Source organism: Monodelphis domestica, chromosome 5 (genome assembly GCF_027887165.1).
Source record: "Monodelphis domestica isolate mMonDom1 chromosome 5, mMonDom1.pri, whole genome shotgun sequence".
Lineage (NCBI taxonomy): Eukaryota > Metazoa > Chordata > Mammalia > Didelphimorphia > Didelphidae > Monodelphis > Monodelphis domestica.
In genome coordinates this window covers 213116808-213139830 of record NC_077231.1, presented here as the reverse complement: position 1 = coordinate 213139830, position 23023 = coordinate 213116808, and the positions used below count along the sequence as shown (strand labels likewise).

The 23023-nt window shown below is 38.1% G+C and overlaps 1 protein-coding gene across 5 annotated transcripts in view; it reads left to right on the top strand.

Annotated features, from left to right (window-relative positions):
• KIAA1549 (KIAA1549 ortholog) overlaps positions 1-23023 on the top strand; it is a 181215-nt gene that overhangs the window by 39916 nt on the left and 118276 nt on the right. For all 5 annotated transcript variants that reach the window (XR_008912321.1, XR_008912320.1, XM_056799748.1 and 2 more), the window contains exon 2: positions 17757-20546. Coding sequence is in view for 3 of the 5 variants with exons in the window: in XM_056799748.1 (XP_056655726.1) it covers positions 17757-20546 (2790 nt within the window). In the remaining 2 variants the exon portion in view is untranslated. The remainder of the gene's footprint in view (positions 1-17756; positions 20547-23023) is intronic.

The window sequence follows — 23023 nt, the reverse complement described above, 5'->3', positions numbered from 1 at the left end:
AAGGAGTCCTAAAGTAGTGCAGCCATGTGAGAAATGAAGAGATATTCTAAGCTGAGATCTTTTTGGATTCCTAGCTTCATTCTCAATCAGAGGGATAGCAGGTAATGATAAGATGGAGTGCCAAGGCTGATGACATATGGTGATGAGCTTTTTCTCTCTAACCAACTTCTTAAGGCATGGTTGAGAAGTCAGAGAAGTCTCAGCATAATATAGCCAGGTGAGAAATGAGTGCTATATAAATGCTTATCCTGTTGTTTAATGAATGATCATTTCCACTGAGATTCTTGACTGTTGTTTCTTCCAGAAGAATTTTTAAACATTTTTTTCTAGTTTTAGAAAAAAATTCACTTTTAGTTTAATTAGTATGACAATTAATCTATAAAATAATTTTGGTAGTACCATAATTTTTATTACATACATTTATTATGTTATTATAATATCATATATTATATTATATGCCATATAATATAGTATTATATTGTTATATAATATATTTTATTATTAAATCAACCAAGAACAATAATAATTTTCCCCAATTATTTGGGTTTGTCTTAGTTTCCTTAAGGATGTTTTATAGGGGAAACTAGGTAGCTAAGTGATTTGAGAGCCAGACCTAGAGATGGAAGGTCCTGGGTTCTAAATCTGGCCTCAGATACTTTTTAACTATGTGACCCTAGGCAAGTCACTTAACCCTTATAGCTAGTCCTTACAGCTCTCCTGCCTTGGAACAAATACACAGTATTGATTCTAAGACAGAAGGTATGGGTTTAAAAGGAAAAAGAGTGTTTTGTAGTTGTCTTAATATAATTCCTGTGTTTGTCTTGATATGTGGAAGATATTTTACATATTCCATACTTATTTTGAAAGGAATTTATTTTTCTATAATTTACTCTGACTATTAAAAAAACTAATATTTGCCTAACACTACTTAACTTTTTACTCTATGAGATTGTTTGCAATTGCAAAGATATAACCTGAGTACATTCCCTTAAAATATTTTGAAATTTTAGGATTGAAGGACTTTGAGCTCAAAGGGAATTTTGTGCTATTCCAGCCCTACCCCTTTACTTTATAAATAAGAAAATTGAGGTCCAGAGATCTGGAGAGAGAGATCCAATCACACAGCCAATCTGTCTTGACTGTTCGAATTCCTTGAAGATCCATCATTTAATTTCCAAAAATCTACCATGCATTTTGGTGACTTCTAAAATTACTCCCTCCAGTCCATTATTCTGTATATGTTTCTAGAGACAAAAATAGAAAAAAAAATAATGACTCAGAGTAAGGGAATCCTAGAACTATATAGTTGGTCTACCACTCTCCAAATTGGCCACACACTTTTCAAGTTAGAACTATTGCATTTGTTTACCATTGCCTTGGAATCTTGGACTATATGCCAAAAATTGCCATTTTGGTTATAAGTTAATTGCCATTAGATAATATTTGAGAGTGAAAAATAGCTCTTCCTGCTTAGTCATGAGATACAGTATGTATGTATCATGCCAGCTATGTGTAATTAGATATAGAGGATTATCTTGAAGCTGATGGTGTCCTTTTCCCTGTTGTTATAGGACCTTGTTTTGAATTAAATTATTTTAGAAACAGATGGCCAACCGAAGTTTTTTTTTCTCCTTTGTTCTTGGTAAATTGAGTTTTAGGCATAGCTTATTATTTACTGCCAACATGCTGATAGACTAACTTTTTCATTTGGTTGGTAAAGTCAGATTACATTTTATTTGGAAGCAGCAAAACAGAATGCTTCCCAATAAATCTCTCGTTGTGTACCATGATTCAGTTTAAACCAATAGAGCCAGGGTAACTTCACCACTCTTTAGCAACTGCTAAAACAACATCCTACAATGTGAAACCTCCCCAAAGCCAAGGAAATCTTTTGATCTAAAGTTTCTTATATCACAGCATCACCTTCTTATTTGAAAACATGGAACCAGTTATTTTTGCACCATATTTTGTGTTTTAAGGATATTGAAAGGACAGGTAGTTCAGTACTGGAGACAGGAGGGCCTGGGTTCAAAACTGGCCTCTGACACTTGTATGATCCACTTGCCTAGTTCTTCTCTTCCTGTCTTAGAATTGTTTCTAAGAAAGGAAGGCTTTAAGAAAAAATAAAGGTATCGAATTAATTCTACTCATAGCTTAATAATAATAGTTTACCTTTTTTTCATAGTAAAGGTCTAATAAATTCAAAGTGTTTTCACATTCATTTTCTCATTTGGTTCTCACAGCTAACTTCATATGGTGTATATTGTAAATAGCAGTGTCCCAATTTTACAAATGAAGAAACTGAAGCCCAGAGAAGTGGTAAGACTTTAGCAAGGTCACCCTACTGGTTAATGGCAGAGCCAGAACAAGAATCATTTAATCATTCAGCAAGTATTTATAAAGCACCCACTATGTGCCATGTACATCCCTGAGCTTGCTACTGGGGATTACAAATAGAATGAATTAAACAATCCCTACTCATAAATGAGCTTTCATTCTATTGGAGGAGATAATTAGTCCATAAATCATAAATAGTACATATGTAATAAATAGAAAGAGATAAAATGCAAATAAGTAGAAAAAAATAGTTGACTCCAAGGTTGTTTGAGGGGGAGAGGGCATCAACAGCTGGGGGAATGAAAGAGCTCTGCCCTTTTCATGATTATCAAATGCTATGGTTAGGGAAGATACTTGGAAATGGACTTTTTTATGGTGAACGTCATACCACTTGCACAAGGGACAGATGCAGTGTGATACAGTGTCTTGGTGGCCATCCTTGGAGTCAGTAATATCTGCTTCTTGACACATACTAGCTGGGGACAATAGGCAAGTCACTAAGCCAGTCAATACCCCATAGATAACTTTCTTTTAAAAACAACAACAGCAAAACCCCTTATTTTTTTGTTTTAAGAGTCAATACTATCAGTTCCAAGGCAGAAGAGCAATAAGGGCTTAACAATTAGAATGAAGTGACTTGCTCAGAATGACACAGCTAGGAAATATCTGAGGTCACATTTCAACCCAGGACCTCCCATCTCCAGGTCTGGTCCTCTCTCCACAGAGCCATCCAGCTGCTCCCACCATATAATTTTCTAAGACTTTAAATTAACAGAGGAGCTGATCTTCATTTGAGAAATGAATTTCCACATATGGAACTTCCTACATAGATGAAATCACAGGTTTCAATCCCTGCTTTCTGCCTACACAAAAACAAAACCAAAAAAACAAGGGAGGGAAGACCAAGAACAGAAGGATTCTAAAAAGAAGTTTTGTGTTTAGATTTTCACTGGGATAACTGACCTTAGTAACAGTGCTTTTAATCCTTATAAAAGATTTTACTAAAACAACTCTGAGATAAAGTATAGTATAAGGATCACCATTCCCTCTTTATAAGAGAGGAAATTGAGACTTGGCTAATGTGAGCCAGCTATTAAATCACAGAATGGGGGCATCTAGTGACTCAGTGGATTGAGAGTCAGGCCAGAGATGGGAGGTCCTGGGTTTAAATCTGGCCTCAGACACTTAACCCCAACACCTAGCCTTTACAACTCTCCAGCCTTGGAACCAATATACAGTCTTGATTCCAACATGGAAGGTTGGGGTTTAAAAAAAGGAATAGAAAAAATCTTGGATTTGTACTCAAGTTCTCTGTCTCCAGATGTAGTATTCTTTCCATTAGACAGATGGTCTGTAATGAGTAATGTAAAAGTTAAAATTAATGTACAATAATTTAAAACATTATATTTTAAGAGATTTATTAGTAATCATTAGAAGTAAAGGAATAAAAAAAGTAACAAAATAAAATCACTTGCCCATGGCTAATCTATCTTCAAAAACCTTGTGCTCCACCAGAGTCTTTAACAGGAAGCAAAGAGCAGGGACCCCACCCAATATATCCCCCTGTGTACATCAGCACATAACAACAGGAAGTCAGTGGGCTCCTGGGAAATGTAGTTTTTAGAGTAACAGATTTCCAATAACACAGTAATAATACCTGATTAGTTGTTGTTGTTCTTCTTCCTCTCTCTGTCTCTCTCTGTGTCTCTCTTTCTGTGTCTCTGTGTCTGCCTGTCTGTCTCTCCACTAGCTGGGAGAAATTTGGAGTACTGGACAGAGTGCTGGTTTTGGCGTCAGGAGGACCTGAATTAAAATTTAACTTCAGACATACTGGCTGTGTAACCCTTGGCAGGTCACTTAACCTCTGTTTGCCTTAATCCACTGGAGAAGGAAATGGCAAACTAGTATATTTGCCAAGAAAAATCCCATGAAATGTATGATCTATGGCAGTGGTTCTCAACCTCTCAATTTGTAGCAATGAGAATACATAATGCATATCAGGTATTTACATTCCAAATTATAACTGTAGCAAAATTACAGTTTTGAAGTAGCCACCAAAATAATTTTTTGGTTTGGGGTCACTGCAACATGAGGAACTGTATTGCGGGGTCACGGCATTAGAAAGGTTGAGAACCACTGATCTATGGGGTCATGATGTGTTAGACACAATGGAACAACAACAACATGTGTATGTGTATTTATACTTATGGTGCTTTGTGTTTAGTCTCTGTGTGCGAGATTAGCCAAAAAGATTGAAGCCTTCTGTTGGTACTGTGTGTTCCCATAAACCACCATTTGTTATGCTTTTTTTTTTTTGCAGCTGCTCTAGTGTCCTTGTGTAAAGAGTCTGGTTGGTTCTAGCTTACTTGAATGCTCTGTCTACTTCTGTGGGGGGTTTTCCCCCCCATCATTTCCCATTCATACTGTATTGTCTGAAGTGGTATGTTAAGGTGACCTTAAATGATTTTTGTGGGGGCAGCTGGGTGCCTACGTGGATTGAGAGCCAGGCTCAGAGATGGGAGGTCCTGGGTTCAAATGTGACCTCAGACACTTCCTAGCTCTGTGACCCTGGGCAAGTCACTTAACCCCCATTGCCTAGCCCTTACTACTCTTCTGCATTGGAACCAATACCTAGTATTGATTCTAATATGGAAGGTGGTAAGGGTTTAAAAAAATTATTTTTTACTCTTTCTCTTGTTTGGAGCTGCTCTGCTTCCACAACTGCTGAATAATGAGATTATCCTTTTTTCCCTTCTACATGTCTAGTCCAGTAGAAATGATGAGCTTCTTCCAGGCCACCATCTTGCTATCTTTGCACCCCTTTGAATGTCCAGTAGACTGCTTTCATTGCTCATTCTATGAACACAATAAGTGCTTGCTAATAAATTTCAGAATCTTGTTTGTCTTCTCATCTCTACATTTGTTATTCAATGCAGCTTGTGGGTGACAATGATAATGCTCAACATGTTGGGTATGCCATCTGGGTGAGAAGCAGCTTCATGTGGTAGAATGTTGGCTTGTGGAGTCAAGAGAAGTCAGAAGCTGAGCTATCCAGTGCTGTAATTGGGCAAATCTCTGCTTTGGACCTATTTCTTATCTGTAAAAATGATTAGATGAGATGAGATCAATTCTAAGGATCTTTCCAGCTCTAACATTACATTGGATTCAAGGGGCAGCTAAATGGTTCACTGGATAGAGAGCCAGACCTTGAGCTGGGAGATCCTGGGTTCAAATGTGGCCTCAGCCACTTCCTAAACTGAGACCCTGGGCATGTCACTTAACCCCAAATGCTTACCCTTTACCACTTCTCTGCCTTGGAACAAATACTTAGTATCAATTCTAAGATGGAAGCAAGGGTTTTAAAAAAAAAAAGTGGATTCAGCAAATTGGATACGCAAAACATTGTCCTTTTTCAATGATATAGAGACAAAAAGCAGTTGTTCTGAAAAGAATTTATTAAATGCCTACTATATTCCTGGCATTGGTCTAGGAAACAAAAATGAAAGTCCCTACCCTTAAGGAGCTTACATTCTGCCAGAGTAACATGTATAAACTATTCTGTGTTCCCCTGATTTACTTATAATATCACTCTTTATTTTTAAATCATATACCCATTTTGACCTTATCTTGGTATAGGGTGTGAGATATTGATCTAAACCAAATTTTGCCACACTTTTTTCCAATTTTCCCAACAGTTTTTGTCATATAGTGAGTTCTTGTCCCAAAAGCTGGGATCTTTGGGTTTATCAAACCCTAGAATGCTTGAGGTCATTTACCCCTAGTCTATTCCATTGATCCACCCTTCTATTTCTTAGCCAGTACCAGATTGTTTTGATGATCACTGCTTTATAGTACAGCTTAAGATCTGGTATTGCTAGGCCCCCATCCTTCACATTTTTTTCATTAGTTCCCGTGATATTCTTGACTTCTTGTTCTTCCAAATGAATTTTGTTAATATTTTTTCTAGTTTATAAAAGTTTTTTGGTAGTTTGATAGGTATGACTCTGAATAAATCAATTTGAGCAATTAATGTTTTTCTAATTATTTAGATCTGACTTTATTTGTGTGAAAAGTATTTTGTAGTTGTGTTCATATAGTTCCTGTGTTTGTCTTGGCAGATAGATTCCTAAGTATTTTATATTGTCTAAGGTGATTTTAAAGGGAATTTCTCTTTCTAATTCTTGCTGCTGAGATGTGTTAGAGATATATAGAAATGCTGATGATTTACTTTGGCCTTCTCAAAGAGCATGGCTAACAGAAATAAATGAGCACAACTGAGGTAATAGGAGCCAGTCCTGATTATTGAAGGATCACCTGGGATGAGGAAGGTCAGATGAATGTGCAAATTCATGCCTGAGGAGAACTGTTGAGTAGAGAAATTATCTTTGTAACCAGGGTGTACCATTTGTGGAAATGAAGACCCTTCAAACCAGTGGTGACAGAGTTCAAATAAGGGCAGGGAAGAAATATCCATTTGGAATCTCAAGATCTTCATAAATTTATGTGAAATAGGTGAGCTGAATTGGAGAAAAAAAAATTGGGGGTAAGCTGAGTCAGAGAGAGATCTTTGACCCAAATAACAGTTTTCTATGGACTAAGACCAGTGGATAGATAAAAACTGACATATGTCAAAAACAAGGATATCTGTCAGTGCTAGGGTTTGCATTGGCAGAGGTAAGGGTTATTTAGACTTTAAAAGCTCTGGAGCATCCTTATCTGGATTCCACTCTCACCAAGTCACCTCCCCAGCAAGGCCACATCTCCCCTTTAGAGTTCTATGGGGATACCCTTGAGAGGTTGGGAGCATTTCCCAATGCCAGCCCATGCCCCTATTCTGGGTATCTTCTCCCCAGTGATTCGTGTCCCAGATCCATTTAGCCCATTAAAGTCAATTAGCTTTTAGAAAGGGATATTTACTATGAAGTAATGGGGAGTGAGGGAGCCACATCAGGGAACTCTGGAGTAATCTTTCTTATACCCTAGTTCCCTTGGAAGAATGGACTTATATTTAAGGCGGTTATCAAATAACATTCAATCTACCCTTTTCACCTCCAAATTTGCCATACATAAAGGACAAATTTCTATAGCTCCATTTTTTTCTGCCATCCTATGTGAGGTCAAACAGGTTATTTAGGACTCTTAGGCTAGTACTCTAAGGCTGGAAGATTGAATAGGTCCCCTCCCTAGAAGTCTAGGAGCTGGCTTCTAGGGAAGTTCTAAGCTACAAGATAGTACCATGAGTCTGGTAAGCAGTCTAGGTCCTTCGGGGCAGAAAGGAAAGAAAGTATAATTTATATATTTGTGGGCTTATACGTCATTTGTGCCTGTGTGTATGTTCTTCTGTGGGCTAAATTCAAGCCTCCATTTTATTCTGTAGGAATAGTTGGAGTACTTTAATGGATACTAGGGATACTTTGCACCTGTCTTTGGAATCTTGGGCATGGGCTATATGCCCCAGTTAATCCTGGGATTAGGAATAGGCAAATAAGCCAAATTCTGAGGTTCTAAGGGACAGTTCTGGATGAAATGGATCATGGTTCAAAGAAAGGGACTTTATTTTAAAAAGTTATCTTAAAATGTTGAAATCTTATTGATGCTTTTTGTTTTGTATCCTAATAATCCTCACCCCTTACCCAGTTCGCTTTCCCTTATAACTAAACCAAATGAAACAAAACAAAGCAAAAGTTAAGCAAAACTATGAAGACCATTACATCTGACAGTGTAGACAACACATTCTACCCATAGTCCCTTATCTTTCATGTGAAAGGAAGATACATAACCTTGTTTCTTTCCCAGAGCCAAAACTGAGCCTCATAATTACACAGGATTTGGCTTCCCTTCGGTGAAAGGAGTTTTTAACCTTTTCAGGGTCATAGATATCTTTGGCAGTCTGGTGAAACCTCTAGTCCCCTTCTCAGGGTAATGTTGTTCTTAAAGGAATTATTAAAAAATCCAATTATATTGAGATGCAGTTATCAAAATATTTTTAAAAGGAATTTGCAGATTGCAGGCTAAGAACTCCTGCTAGTAGAGAGAGTGATTTTTTAAAAGATGCTACCAAGATCAAATCTAATCCCTATAAATCTAGGGCTTAAGTTTCTGGGCCATATACAGTATCATAGTTCTAGAGCTGGAAAGGACCTCCAAGGCCATCTAGTCCAGCTTCCTCATTTTGTAGGTGAAGAAACTGAAGTCTAAGGAGGCTACCTTGTACCCAAGGTTACTTAGCTAGTACACATCAGAGGCTGGATTTGAACCAAGGTTCCCCGATTAGAACTTAGACTTTTCAGTGTTGCTATTTGAGATATATTTAATCAGTACATAATGTCATTTAAAAATAAATGCACAAAATGGTTTCTCCACAGTGATACTTTCAAAGTATACACTCCATAATTTAATCATATTTATTGAAAGCACTGTCCTATGTATGAATGTGGAGGGATACAAATGTAATCTTTTGCCCATGGTTTCTGGCTAACATTAAGGGCTATGGATAGCCCTCAGTTTGTTTTTCTGGCTTGTCTGACCCATCCAGAGGAAAGCTAGGAATATTGTTGAGAACGGGGATTATTTTTTGCCTCTTATTCTATCCCCAGTGCTTAACACAATGCCTGGCACATAGTAGGTACATAATAAATGTTTATTGAATGAATGAATAAGGAGGAGTCATCACCTATTCTTGCAAGCATTTAGTCTTCTAAGGAGTCAAAATAGGGCATATTTATACAGTAAAGAAAATGGAAAAGACTTGTACCCAAGCCCATAGGTAATCAAGAAATCCTCTCCTTTTTTTGGTAGCTATTTCCCCTCAATCTATATACTTTGGGGGCTTAAGGCACTACCCTGGTTGATATTCCAGGAAGGACATTGGGTTCAATGGAGACTTAGGCAACCTACCTCCTACCTATAGGCCAGCCTTCTCTTGGGATCTGGACTGATTTATAATGATGGATGAGGCAAAGTTTGGGTTTGCTTCTCAATGCTGAAGATTGCTATACCTTGTTGCTCATTGGTGAGCCCTTCCATTTTTGCTCCATTGCTTTGCTTCCTGTGTCCTCAGTTTGACTTTGTTGCCTGTCTCCCTGCCTTCTTGGCTTCTCTCTCTTCCCTCAGTGTTCTCTTCCTCTCTGCTGAGCTATAGCTGCTTTCTACTTTCTCTCCTACTCCCATGGCCACCCCCACAAGACATGCTACCACCTCTTGAATGGCTTCACTGTGGAATAATTGCACTAGATGTTTAATCCCTATTATGCCTCATTGAGAAATGTGGAAGACCCAGAAGAGTCTGAGCTATTTGAAATTTTCAGGTCTTTTAAGCCCAGGAATTCAATGTCTCTGGGTTTTTTGAAACTTTCTTCTCTTTGATTTGGAGCCCTGCTTCCCTTTCCTCCACTGGAACTCTCCTTAGTTGGCTATATGAACTTTCCTTGTCAACTGTTCCTTCCAGACTCCAATGTTCACTCCTATTCTAGGTAGGACAACTCCAATTTGTCACTTCTGTCTGTCACTCCCAGGTGAAGTGTTTTCTATTTTCTCAGGGTGTCTCATGGAGTGTTGGGGATTTGAGGGGCTCTCTTGACTTCTAATCTTTTGTCTTCTGATTCCAAGTCTTTATACTTGGTAATTGCACCAAGACATGCAAATTAGCCTATGGTTGCCTCTTGAAATTACCAGAAACAAAGAAGAAAAGTGGTAGAGCCAGTATCCTGCTCTCAGCACTGTACAGAAGTTGAGTCCATGGCTTCTCTGTAAAGCAACAATTTTGCATATTATAGTGCTTAGTACACTGTCTGGTACATAGTAGGTGTTTAAAAATGTTTATTGATTGAGTGTGTATGTGTGCATGCACGCATGCATGTAGGGGAGATAACCCTACTGGAAAGGTGGTGCTTCCTGTTTCCATGATACAGATATGAATAATAACAATAATATAGCACTTTATGATTAAAAAGTAATTTCCTCACTAGATAGGCCTATGAAATAGATAATAATAATGCCCAAGTTTTTTGGTCTAAATCTGTGATTCCACTGGTACCAAGATCTCCCAGCAAACCTTTACCAGTACAAATCTGTATGTCTTCTTTGGCCAAGTTGTTTGGGGCACTGAGAAGTTATTTTTTTAATTGACCTTTGAACTGGAAAAGAACAGCTGTTAAAGGAAGGCTGTTGATTTACAGAAGCAGTAAAAAGTATCATGTTCATCTTTACTTATGCTTGTTATATGACAGATAAATAATTAAAGTCTTAGTGCAAGAAGTCCTAAACCCAAGGTCATACTGGCAGAAATGTGTGTAGTTCAGCAAAATTAGAAACGGATTTAATATTTCTGTTTAAAAAATTTTCCATTAAAATTTCATTTATTTTTTTCATATATTTTGTTTAAAATTTTTTATTTATTCTGCAGTAGGTATAGGATAAAACAAACAAACAAACAAACAAATAAACAAAACAGAAAGACCAGACATCTCATCCTGATATACAAGGAAGGACCTGAGTGACCTTCTAGCTTTACCTGTATTACTCTTTTAGGTATACATGATGTGCCAGCCAGATTGGGCTACTTGCCATTCCTCAAACATACCATTCCCATTTCTGTGCTTCTGTTTCTACTACTCATCTCTTCCTCTTACTCCAGGCATACTCTCCCTCCTACTCTTCTTTTAGCTAGGTTCAATTTTTTTCCCCAGGACCCAGCTAAAGTTCTATTTCCTCCCTAGAGTTTTCCAAGCTCTCAAGCCCACAATGATCTCTCTGTCCTATAGAAAACATTGGGAAATTAAGTATGTGCTGCTCTGTGATATTGTTTAAATTGTGTTTTATTTACATTTTGATATTTATATCTTGTCCACTCAGTTAGATTTCTGCTTCTCCCCCATGCTCCAGTGGAAGTATGGGAGTCACTAAATGAGGTGATTCTGTTTTGATCTGTAGAAGGTCTTTGACCTGCTCCATTTCTGACCTGGATGGGTTTACCCCTCTGTAGGCCACCTGGTGTTAACTGGCTTTTTCCAGAAACTTTCTTTATTGTGCCAAACTTTATGTGGACACTCAGTAAAGTTAGCCCACAGCAGCCCATAACTATAATCTTCTTGTCTCAGCTTTTACCCTACTTGGACAAAGAAGCAAGAGAGGAACAGTTGGAGTAATTAGGGAAGGATATTCTCATTAGAGAAGAGAAGTATATTAGAACTTTCATTCATTCTGTGATCTCAACTTTGATTTCCTCAACACTCATTCACTCTTTACTCCACTGCAATCTGGTGTCAATCTCCACCACTCTGTTGGAAATATCTTCTCCATATTGCTCTCTTCTAATGGCCAAACTCAGTGACTTCTTCTCAGTTGTCATCCTCATAGTTAGAGTCATGAAGTGAGAGGTCAGGTAGACCTATCTCCAAGATCCGTCCAGAGAGTTTAAGTGACTTGCCCAACGTTACAGCATTGTGGTAACACGAATAGAATATGTTGTTCTTCCGTCATTTCAGGCACATCCAATTCTTTGTGACCCTATTTGGAATTTTCTTGGCAAAGATACTGAAGTGGTTTGCCATTTCCTTCTTCAGTCTATTTTACATATGAGGAAACTGAGGAAAACATATTTAAGTGACTAGCCCAGGGTCACATAGGTAGTGGCTAAGGCTATATTTGAATTCAGGGAGTTGAGTCTTCCTGACTCCAGACCATGCATACTTTCTACTGTATAATCTACCTGCTCTATAGAAGAAAAGAAGCCAAACCTCAAAATACATCTATATATAATAATGAATAATAGCAAGTTGTTGACCACCAGAAGAACCATGTGTATCAGCTGATGCAAAAAAACTTATAATTTGACCCTGAAATAAAACATTTTCTCCTACTCTATTTCCTATTATGAATATATGTAGCTTGATGCAGCTTGGTCCTTTGAGATATTTTTAATATATTTTTTAAAAACCCTTACCTTCTACCTTAGAATCAATGCTGTGTATTGGTTCCAAGGCAGAAGAGTAGTAAGGGCTAAGCAATGGGGGTTAAGTGACTTGCCCAGGGTCACACAGCTGGGAAGTGTCTGAGGCCAAATTTGAACCCAGGACCTCCCATCTCTGGATCTGGCTTTCAATCCACTGAGCTACCCAGCTGCCCCCAAATGTATTTTATTATCATGCAAAACACACTTCTGGGTTGGTCATTATTGTAAGAGCACACTCATACAAAACCAAAACTCCAAAATAAAATCCTAAATGCACCGATCTGAAAGACTGTATGATTTGATCTGCATCCATCTGTCCCAATAGAACTAGATAGTATTCTTTGTCATAAGTCTTTCAGGATTGTCCCAGATCATTGTGTTGCTAAGAGTAGCTAAGTTTTCACTGTTGACCATTGTATAATATGCTGTCATTATGTACAATGTTCCTGGTTCTGTTTATTTCACTCTGCGTCAGCTCCTGCAGATCTTTCCAGCTTTTTCTGAAATCATCCTGCTTATCATTTCTTTTGAGATATTTTAAAATTCCATGCCTTCTAATGTTAATCTAAGGCAACTTTCCAAGACACATTGTAAGGTATTTGTTTATAGAATTGATACAGAGAGTTATCTCACTCAGAGTGAGTTTATTATTGCACAGAGGATGAAATTACAGACTCTACCCCTTCCCCAAAAAACAAAGAACCTTCAAATCTCTAGGGTTGTTGTGATGACCTAAATAATCATAAAGCACTTAGCAGAGTGCCTGGTACATAGTACCTGGCATATAAATGTTAGTTATCATCATTATTTTTTGGTAGCTTTTGACCTTGAACATTCTTTCTTTAATTACTCTATCAATAGCATTTAGTCAAAACTTACTATCTGCTACTTGCTAGGTTTTGGAGGATACAAAGACAAAATGAAACAGTATTTGGTTAGGAGAAGAAACATGACTAAAATATGTTATGCATATCTATATTTATACACATGCACTCAAAATAAAGACAGTCATTTGGGAAATACCAGCAGTTGAGAGGAGGTTGGGAGGTAGCATTCGAGATGAGCTTTGAAGGGGGCTAAGATTCTAAGAAAGAAAGGTGAGGAGGGAAGGGAAGGGAATACCTTCTAGAAATGAAGCACAATCTGTCAAAGCCCAATTATGGAAGGTGGAAAACTGTATACAATGCCCTCAAACAGCAAGTAGGACAGTTTAATTGAAATGTAATATGTAGCAAATGGAATGCTATAGATTGTCTTGAGTTTTAAATGTCAAGCTGGGGGAAGGAAGTAGCTAGGTGGCTCAGTAGATTGAGAGCCAGGCCTAGAGGTGGGAAGATTCAAATCTGGTCTCAGATACTACCTAGCTGTGTGACCCTGGGCAAGTCACTTAATCTCTATTGTCTGACCCTTACTTCTTTTATGCCTTAAAACCAAGACGCAGTATTGATTCTAAGATGTAGGGCAAGATTAAAAAAAAAAAAGCCATGGTGAGGAGCTTGTATTTTAACATAGAACTATTTTGGAGTCATTGGAGCATCTTGTGCCCTAGACTGATCTGCTCAGAACCTTTAGTTTTAGGAATATCACTTTGATATCTGTAAGGAGGGTGGATTGGAGTGGGGAAGGGTTTCAGTCAAGGAGACCAGATAAGAGATTATTTCAGTAGTTGAGACAACCGGTTATGAGGACCTGAACTAGAATGGTGGTAGTGTGATTGGAGAGAGAGAGAGATGGATGGTAGAGATGCTATAACATTGCTAAAACTTGATGTTCCTTGAATGCAGTAGGTAAAGGAAAGTGAAAAGTTGAAGATGACCTTAAAGTTGCAAATCTGGAAAGGATGGGCTTCAGGAGAAAGAGAATAAATTCTCTTTTGGATGTGTTGAATTTGAGATACCAGCAACAAATCTCTAATAGGCAGTTTGATGGTAGGACCCTGGAAATAGAAAGAATAGGATTGGCTATATAACATACATACATATGTACATAGGCATGTATATATGTATACACATATATAGAGAGTCATATAATTATCATCTTCATGTAGCGATTATAATTGAGCCCATGACATCTTGTAAGATTACTCAGAGATAGAGAGTAGAGATAAAAGAGGGCCCAGAGAAGAGCCTTAGGTTATACCTACATTTGCAGAGAAGGATACAGATAATATTTCATCAAAGATGACTGAGAAGGAGCAGACAGGCTTAGAAAGAGACTATATGGGAGAGCCAGTAGAGAGCAGAATCAGGAAAATGCAGAGAGGAGGGGGTGATCACCATTGTTAAAGGTTGCAAAAAGATTAAGAGTGAAAGTGGAAAAAAATTTGCTGGATCCAGTGATGAATAATTTTTGGATAATTTTCAAGAGAGCAGTTTGTTGAATGATGAAGTTCTAAAGTCATTTTGCAAGGAATTAAGAAATAAAAGAAGAGGAAATGAAAAGAATGTAGACAGTATGGGGGGAAAGGCATAGGATCATAGCTTCTTCTTGATAAACTTTCTTCTCTTAATTTCTCTTTTTCACTAATTCTTTCTCCTTTGTCAGATCTTTATCATCCTACTGGTAAGTGTGATTTCTCTCCTACTCTGAGGATTTGTCCTTTCTTCTGTCTCCAGCTTCTCCTTTTCCTTCCTTCTCTAGTCCTTCATGCCCAATTTCCTCTTGAACATTCTCATGTGGATGGCCTGCGAGCTCCCTTGACCCTACTTGTCTACTCTAGCCCAACTGTCTAGGAGCTGTCCATTGCTGAAGCCCAATCAGAAGACTAGTGGGGAAGGCTCCAAATACTAGGACTAATACTGGGCAACTAGGTGACTCAATGTGTTAGGTCTGGAGTGAGGAAGACATATTTCTCCGAGTTCAAATCTGGCCTCAAATACTTTGTGGCTATGTGACCCTGGGCAAGTCACCTAACCTTATTTGCCTTAGTTTCCTCATCTGTAAAATGAGCTGGAGAAGTAAGTGGCAAACCACTCCACTATTTTTGCCAAATCCCAAAATGGGGTCATGAGAGTCAGACACTGATGAAACAACAAGACTAAAAAGGACACTAGCACCATCACTTGTGTTAGGAATAGAAATAGGAACTAGACTTATGAGTTTATTAATATAAGGAATTTTTGAATAAGAAAACTCCTTCCACAAATGTCAGTTGTTATCTCCTTTGAAATTTATAGTCTTAGAGAATTACCTAGAGATTGAAAAGTTAAATTACTTGCCCAGGGTCACACAATTGGTTTATTTCCAAAGGAAGACAAGAACCCAGGTTTTCCAGCCTCTGAGGCCAGCTCCATATTTATTATACCATGTTGCTCCTCAATCATTATGTTGAAGGAGTCAAATTGGAAAATGTTTGAACACAGCCACTGAATGGATTTATTTTGCTTATGTATACCTAGCTTATTACATGAGTTTTCTTTTTCCTCATTTTAATGGGAGGGGAATTTAAGGGAGAGTGGTGATTTCACAATAAAAATAAATTTAAAAGACACTTTGAAATACCACAGATATGTGATAAAGTTGAAGGGTTTTTCTTAATATTGCAAATGCTGATGTAATTGGTTTTGTTGTTCAAATATGCATTTATAATAAATTGTTTTAAAACTAAACAAAAAAGTTGTCTACAAACAAAACAAAAAAGTACTGTTTATTGAAAATTCCTTTCCCTTAGAGCTTTCTCTAGCTATTAGTTGCCTTCAGTGAGCTGCAGAGTGCACTTATTGTCCATGTTATTGTTAAATCATCTTTCAGTTGTGTCAATCTCTTTGTGACTCTGGAGTTTTCTTGGCAAACGTACTGGGGTGGTTTGCCATTTATTTCTCCAGCTTATTTTATAGATGAGGAAACTGAGGCAAGAAGTATTATGTGATTTGTCCAGGGTCACACAGTTAGTAAGTGTCCAGACTTGAACCAGATTTGAACTCAATGTCTTCCTGACTCTAGGATTAACACTTTATCCACTGTGCCACCTGGCTGCCTCAATGTTGTCCTCACTAATATATATGTATTTAAATAGCCACATGGGAGGCAGCAGATTTTTGTAGGTTTTGGAAGACCTGGGTTTGAGTCTCAAATATAATACTACCTTTGTGTTTCTGGATTAATCACTTAATTTTTCTGAGCTTAAGCTTACTTATTTGTAAAATGGAGATAATAGTGCTTGTGATCATTACTCTTATATGACTTCTGACTCCTATGTATGACTTATATAGACCATATAAGAATATAATGAAAAAAGCATTTTGTAAAGCTCAAAGGACTATGTAAGTGTAGCACCTAAGGCTGCTTCCTACCTTCTCTTTCATAACTGGACTGTAACCATCTCAATGGATTTCAGCTGAGGGCCCTCAGCAAAGGCACTACTTTCTTCCAGCTACCTTCTGGCCAGTTCTAGTCTGTTGGGATACAGTGGTTAGAGAGCATCTTCCTAGTAAGGGCAACCTGATACCTTTTTTGTTGTAGCTGAGACAATCAGCCTGTATGGCCAGCTAGTTAACAACATCAGGTAGAGGGCCCTGGCTAAAATGAATCTATTCTTTGGACTAGGCCATTGTCTTTGTCTCAAATTCTATAGATTTATTAGAAAGTTCTTTAAAATCCAACCCAACTCTTAGAGGGATCCTCTGCACTCCAAAACATGTTTTGGCATGGTTTTCCACCAAAAATGGCAAACAAACTCCTCCAAAACTTGGCTGATGACAAAAAATGAATTTTCCTCATTCTTACCAGGGTTCTTGAGATACTACCATTCAAGGGCAAAGCAGGAACAACAAAAAGAACACTCTGTGAGGTCCAAGATAGTAACTGACATATATTGGTAGCTCCTGTGCTTCAAATACATTTTCTCTTTTGGCAGCCAGGTGTTACAGTACTGGACCCAGAGTCAGGGAGATCTGAATTCAGATCTTGGCTCAGATACTTCCCAGCTTTATGATCCTGGAGAAGTCATTTAAGCTTTCTTTGTCAGTTTCTTCATCTGTAGGATAAGAATAATAATAACAGCACCTACCACTCAGGGTTTTTGTGAGGAGAAAATGAGATATTTGTATAGTGCTTTGCAAGCCTTAAAGCATCATATAAATACTAGCTATTATTTGAGTTTCACAGCCAACCCAGTAAGGCTGCTATTATTGTCCCTGTTTTACAGACAAGATCAGTTGACTTGCTTATAGTTGCACAACTATTCAGTTTCAGAGATAGGATTCTAACTCAGATTTTCCTGATTCCAAAACCAGGACTCTATCTACCATTTCATTCTGCCTTACTTGAGGATATGTTAAAATGGATACATTTCTCTACTATAACAGGAGATTGAACTAAATAACCTCTGAAGTACCTTCCCACTTTAAGATTCAATGACTTCATGAATACTTAGTGATTTATATCTTTTTGTTAAATATCAGTAGGCACAGATCTTCTTGCCTTAGCTTAATTCTTGTAACTGATTTTACTTTTTTTCTTTCATTAGATGAACTATCTCTGGAGCAGCGAAATCTTTCTTTATATTCTGTTGAGCTCATGTTGAAGAAGAACACGGTGCAGACTACTACGCGCACGGCCTTAGCAGAAACTGCACCAGAATCCCAGGAAAACAATTATCTCCACGTGGTACTATCTTCATCTGCCACTTCTTTTGGCACAACCTTTTTTAACCAAGAAAAAATGAGGCGAAACACAGCAGAACTAAATATCTCAGTTGTAGATTATTTCTCAGTGACAAGTAATGAGGCATTACTAAATGATGATGGATTGGTTCATTCATTTCCAGAAACACACTGGACTGCTACATCTTCTCCAGTGGTGCATGCCACAGTGAGTCAATTAGAGCCATCAATAGAAACTGTGCTAACACCTTCATTCCCAATTACCTCTTTACACACTAAAGATATAATAGCAAACGCAATGCAGCCTCAGATGACGTCTTTCAGTGACGTGTTCAGCCTCGTTAATGTTGCCACTGAGACAGATCATTTCTCTTCAGATGGCATAGTTCTTACCCCAAGTAGCAATCTTTTGCTTTATCCCACTGACTTTTCAGTTTATTTACCAAGTGTTGCAGTGGTAGAGGCTGTGGCTTCAGTGACAGGAGATGTTGAAAGCATGCCGTTCACCCCTCAGTCTTCATTACAGCAGCCACTGAGTGGTAATGTTATGGAGCAGTTAAGCTTTTTCAGCATTCCCATGAGTGAGACAACACCACTTATTATGGTAACAAGTACAGAAAAATACCCTGAAATGTACCCTGATATGAATCAAAGCAGAGAAGAGATCTTGGCTCCAAAGACCTCCCAGATTACAAGTATTTCACAGGCAGAACTAGCTTTTATGAGCAGCATAAACTCTGCTTTGTTTTCTTCTAGTCTTCCATTTGTATCTTTTCCCACACAACCAGATGATGTTTCAACTAACCCTTTTCTTCCTAGCAACTTCAGTGAAACATCAGAATTCCCTGGGAATTCAATAGTAGCAAGTCATGGTGGTTACACTGAGTTCATCAGTCCTCTGCCCTCATTCACACCCTCTACACAATGCACTCATTGCAGTTTGGTTCCATCCCAGCAAGTTCTTTCAACAAGTCTCATAGAGAAAGATATGGGTTCAGGAGATGATGCTGAGACATTGACCTTTTCCATCTTTCAAGCAAGTAGCAGCATGCTGCTGAGTAGTGTAATGGCTGATTTCCCTGATTTTGAGGAAATATCTGAAGAATTTGACACCTCTTTCCCCTCAAGACCTATGGTGTCAATGTCTTCCAGATTCATGGAAGTTTCTGATGTCAACATTAGTAGTTCAGCTTTTATGGAGGTGATCCCATCTAGTGCTGTGTCTACATCAGTATACCAATTCCCTGAGAAATCCTCTGTAGGAAAGTTATTTGACTCTGCTTCCTACAGCTTCCTGTCTGTTCCTGAAATTGAAGTATTACCATCTGGTGCAATAGCAGCATCCGACATTACCAGTGTTCTCCTTGACTCATCTTTCTCTATCATTTCGAATTCAATTGTGTCATCAGTTGCTATTGGAAATGAAAATCTTTTTGAGTCTCATGGGTTAGTCCCTTCAATAGAGCCTTTATTTTTCTCTGAGCAGAAGTCTGTCAGTTTTGCAGAAGATGAATCTAGAAGCACTTTGGATTTTGAATCCAGTATCTCCTCAACTCCTCTTTTGAATTTCACTGGCCTGGTACCTTCGTCTTCTGATATTGTAACCTTGAATTCTGTGATGCCAAATGATTTGTCAACATCTTTTTCTCAGGCCTTGTCAACCACAGTGGAGGCATTTATACTATCTGACTCTCTTAGTTTGCAGTCACCTCAGTTTTTGGCCCGTAGCACCTCAGACCTTGAGTTTTCGCAACTGTGGCAGAATTCAGATCATCATTTAAATACACACCCTGTTCCATCCATAAATTATTCTGAAATAGCACCATCATCAAGTTTCTCATCTCATTCCTTTAGGTTCTCTGAAGCATCATCAATTTTACAGCCAGATTCTGAAGTTTATAATACCTCAGTTTTCACAGAAACTACCTCCTATCTTGAGTTTTCATTCACTTCCCATGAAACTGTAGTTCCCACACTATTTGCTTCCAGTTTTGAGTCTACTCCAAGTATTTCAGTCATTGGATCACAATTGCCATCACAGTTGACTGTTCTTCAGATGACACCCTTTTTAGCTGAGTCTTCAGTGATTTTCTCAACACTTAATCCTTTAGATGGGCATACCAGTGCTCCAGAAGATTATAAATTTGGCTCATTTTCCAAGACCATTCTTAGTACTGTATTATCTATAACTGATATCTCCTTGTTACCACCATCTCTATCTCCAATGTCCTCATCTATATCTGAATTTATCCTTTCACCTTTATCTACAGAGCCAGTGATTGTGGGCTCATCATTTGTACCCACAGAGTCACCCAAGCCTTTAAACCCTGTATTTAGCAGAGTTAATATGAGTGCTGCTACTGTTGATACTACCCTCAATTACAAAACAATGAATCAGAATCCAAATGAGAGCAGCACAACTCCTGTTCCATCATCTACTCATCCTGTGGACACCATCACTCATCCTGTGGACACTGTCCCTTATCCTGTGGAAACCATCACTCATACTCTGGATACTGTCACACATCCTATGGACCCCATCACTCATTTTGTGACTACCACTGAAGCTCTGATTGAAACTCCAGCCTTGATAACTACCAAGCAGCCATATGTGTGTGATATTACAGTTCCCGATCCCTACTTGATCACGGCTGGTAAGTGTCTTTTGTGTAGTCACCTTTTTGGTTAAAATGGTCTTTTCTAGTTCACTGTAGAAAAAAAAAGTAGAAAAAACCCAAAGAAAACAAAGAGAATTAGCCCACATATATTTTAGCAGGCTTTGAATCTCCTCTTGGTTTTGCCCTTTTTGCCCTATAAATTCACAGTTATGGAAACAAGGGGAAGATCTTTAATTTCCTGAGTAGTGAATTACCAGTGGGGTGAAGTTCTAAGGGACTCCCTGAAGCACATAGAGGTTTAACTATTGCTAATTTGAATCCAAGTCTTCCTGATTCCAAGTTCTATCAATTACTACTTGCTTTAGATTTATGTTATGGAAAAGGAAAGAAGTAGGCTTATAATTTCATTGCTAAGAGGTTAAGTAACTTGCCCAGGATCACTCAAAAACAGGGCTTAAACTCAAGGATTTCTGACTCTGAAGCTGACCTTCATGACATTGTTATACTTATTTTCTTATTAGTAGACACTTGGATAAAACAAATAAAATTGTTACATATCCAGCATAAGTTGCTAGTTACCTTGAGTAAGAGGATAAGGCAACAAACATTTGTATTCTCATAAACATATAAATGCCTCCTTGAAAGAATGGGGGCCTTTGATCTAACATTCCCTGGGTATTCCCTTAGGTTGCAACTAGAAACCCAAGGGAAGAAAAATGGAGAGATTAGCTATTCCCTTATTCTTTTTACTCTCTTCAATCTGGTTCCTAGCTTGGTATGGTTTAATTGACAAAATGTTCAGATTATTAAGAATTTCTCTTGTTGGTTGTTAATGCTACTTGGCTGTCATAATTCAAATTGCATCTAATAGAGCAGAAGATTATAAGGAATATAGATCATTTTGTGTAAATCAGCAGCCTCTAACTTTTCCCTGTGTACGGTGAAAAGGGGAGGAGAGGCATGAAAGGGCACCTCAAGATTTGGGTACTTGATGTTACAGATAACCTTCTTCCCTAAAAAACCCTTACTCCCTTCAGAGTCCCCTCATCCTTACAAAGATAATCTGACTGTGTTTATTTAACTAAAGATGAATTTAATAACAAGTTCAAAATGTGAAGGTATCAGGATCAAGAGAATAGGGATTTACCTTATACTTTGCCATAGGTTGGGTTTGAATCTCTCTCTGCTTTTGAGCTGAGGTCAGGTCTCACAGGCTGGTGGAGGGTTTCTTTCATCCCTGTCTATGCTAATCTATGCTATCTTTCTTAAGTTCAAAGTCTTAGCCGTATACAGTAAGAGGAAGAAAAGATTCTGACTTTCAGAGCTGGTTGGGCCTGTCTCTTCAGGCTCCTAAAAACTGGCCTTAAGTTCAAGCTGCTCCCCTTAAATCCTTTTGTCCAATGACACAATCACAGGAATCCAGGTAGAGCAAACAGTTGGGAAAAATCCAGGAATAGAAGTACTTCTATCCAGAGACAGAGAGAGAGCTCTCCTTCCAGTCCAAGGGCCAGGAAAGAGTGTACCCTTGAGATCAACTGTCACTCTCCAAGTCTCCCCTCCCCCCTCCAAATGCTATCTGCTCCACCTCAGGGACAGAAATGCCAAAGCTTGATCGTTTTCCTTTCCACACCTGATAAGTAACTTCTGATTAGAAATTTATTTACCTTTAGGGGTTCAATGAGAAGTGCTTTAATAAATCTAGCAATTAATGAAAGACTTTTATCTATATTTATTTCATTGATTGGTACAATAAAGTCTCGTTCAGGAGAGTAGGGGAAAAGGATATTATGGAGGACAAGGAAGAGAGCAAAATAATTGGAACATCAGAGAGAAAAAAGGAATTTAGAGATGGAAGAAAATGGAGGTGGAAGAGGGCAAAGGCAATTGAAGAACAGGGTGATAGAGGAAAATGGAAATACACAGAGAGACAAAAGAATTCAAAATAAAATTGCTAGCCATTGCCTTTGCTCTCTATTCCTTTCTGTCCTTACCTTCATCCCAAAGGTAGTGTGAGTTCCTTACTCTCCCCCTTCCCACTCTCAAAAATGATCCTTTACCAATTCATGATAGGAACATGAACATTTTCTCAAAATTCTGTTTACTAACTGAACAAAACCTTTTTTGCTCACAAAAAATATTTTTCATTGTAAACAATTTAATTGAATATTCATCTTACTTTTAAAATCATGATTTAACATTTCATGATGCACCAGTTGGAAGGTCTGGTTTCAAGTCCAGTTTCCTTTGGTACTTGATTTTAATGGCTGCCATAGCTGAAAGAGATATCACACAAAGGTAATGGAGATTCAGATAAAAGAATTATATTGTTGATTGCCCTTAGTTGTGATTTTTAACTTTTCATTTCTATCCTCCAGTATTGCAAAGGAGGGATTCGATTCTATCCTTCAATTATTATCCTTGATATTTGAGGAGGAGTTTGAAGAGAAGAGTCTAGGCAGGCACCGAGAAGCTTGAATGTGGAGCTGTGGCTATAAGACCTAGGGGGTACTGCT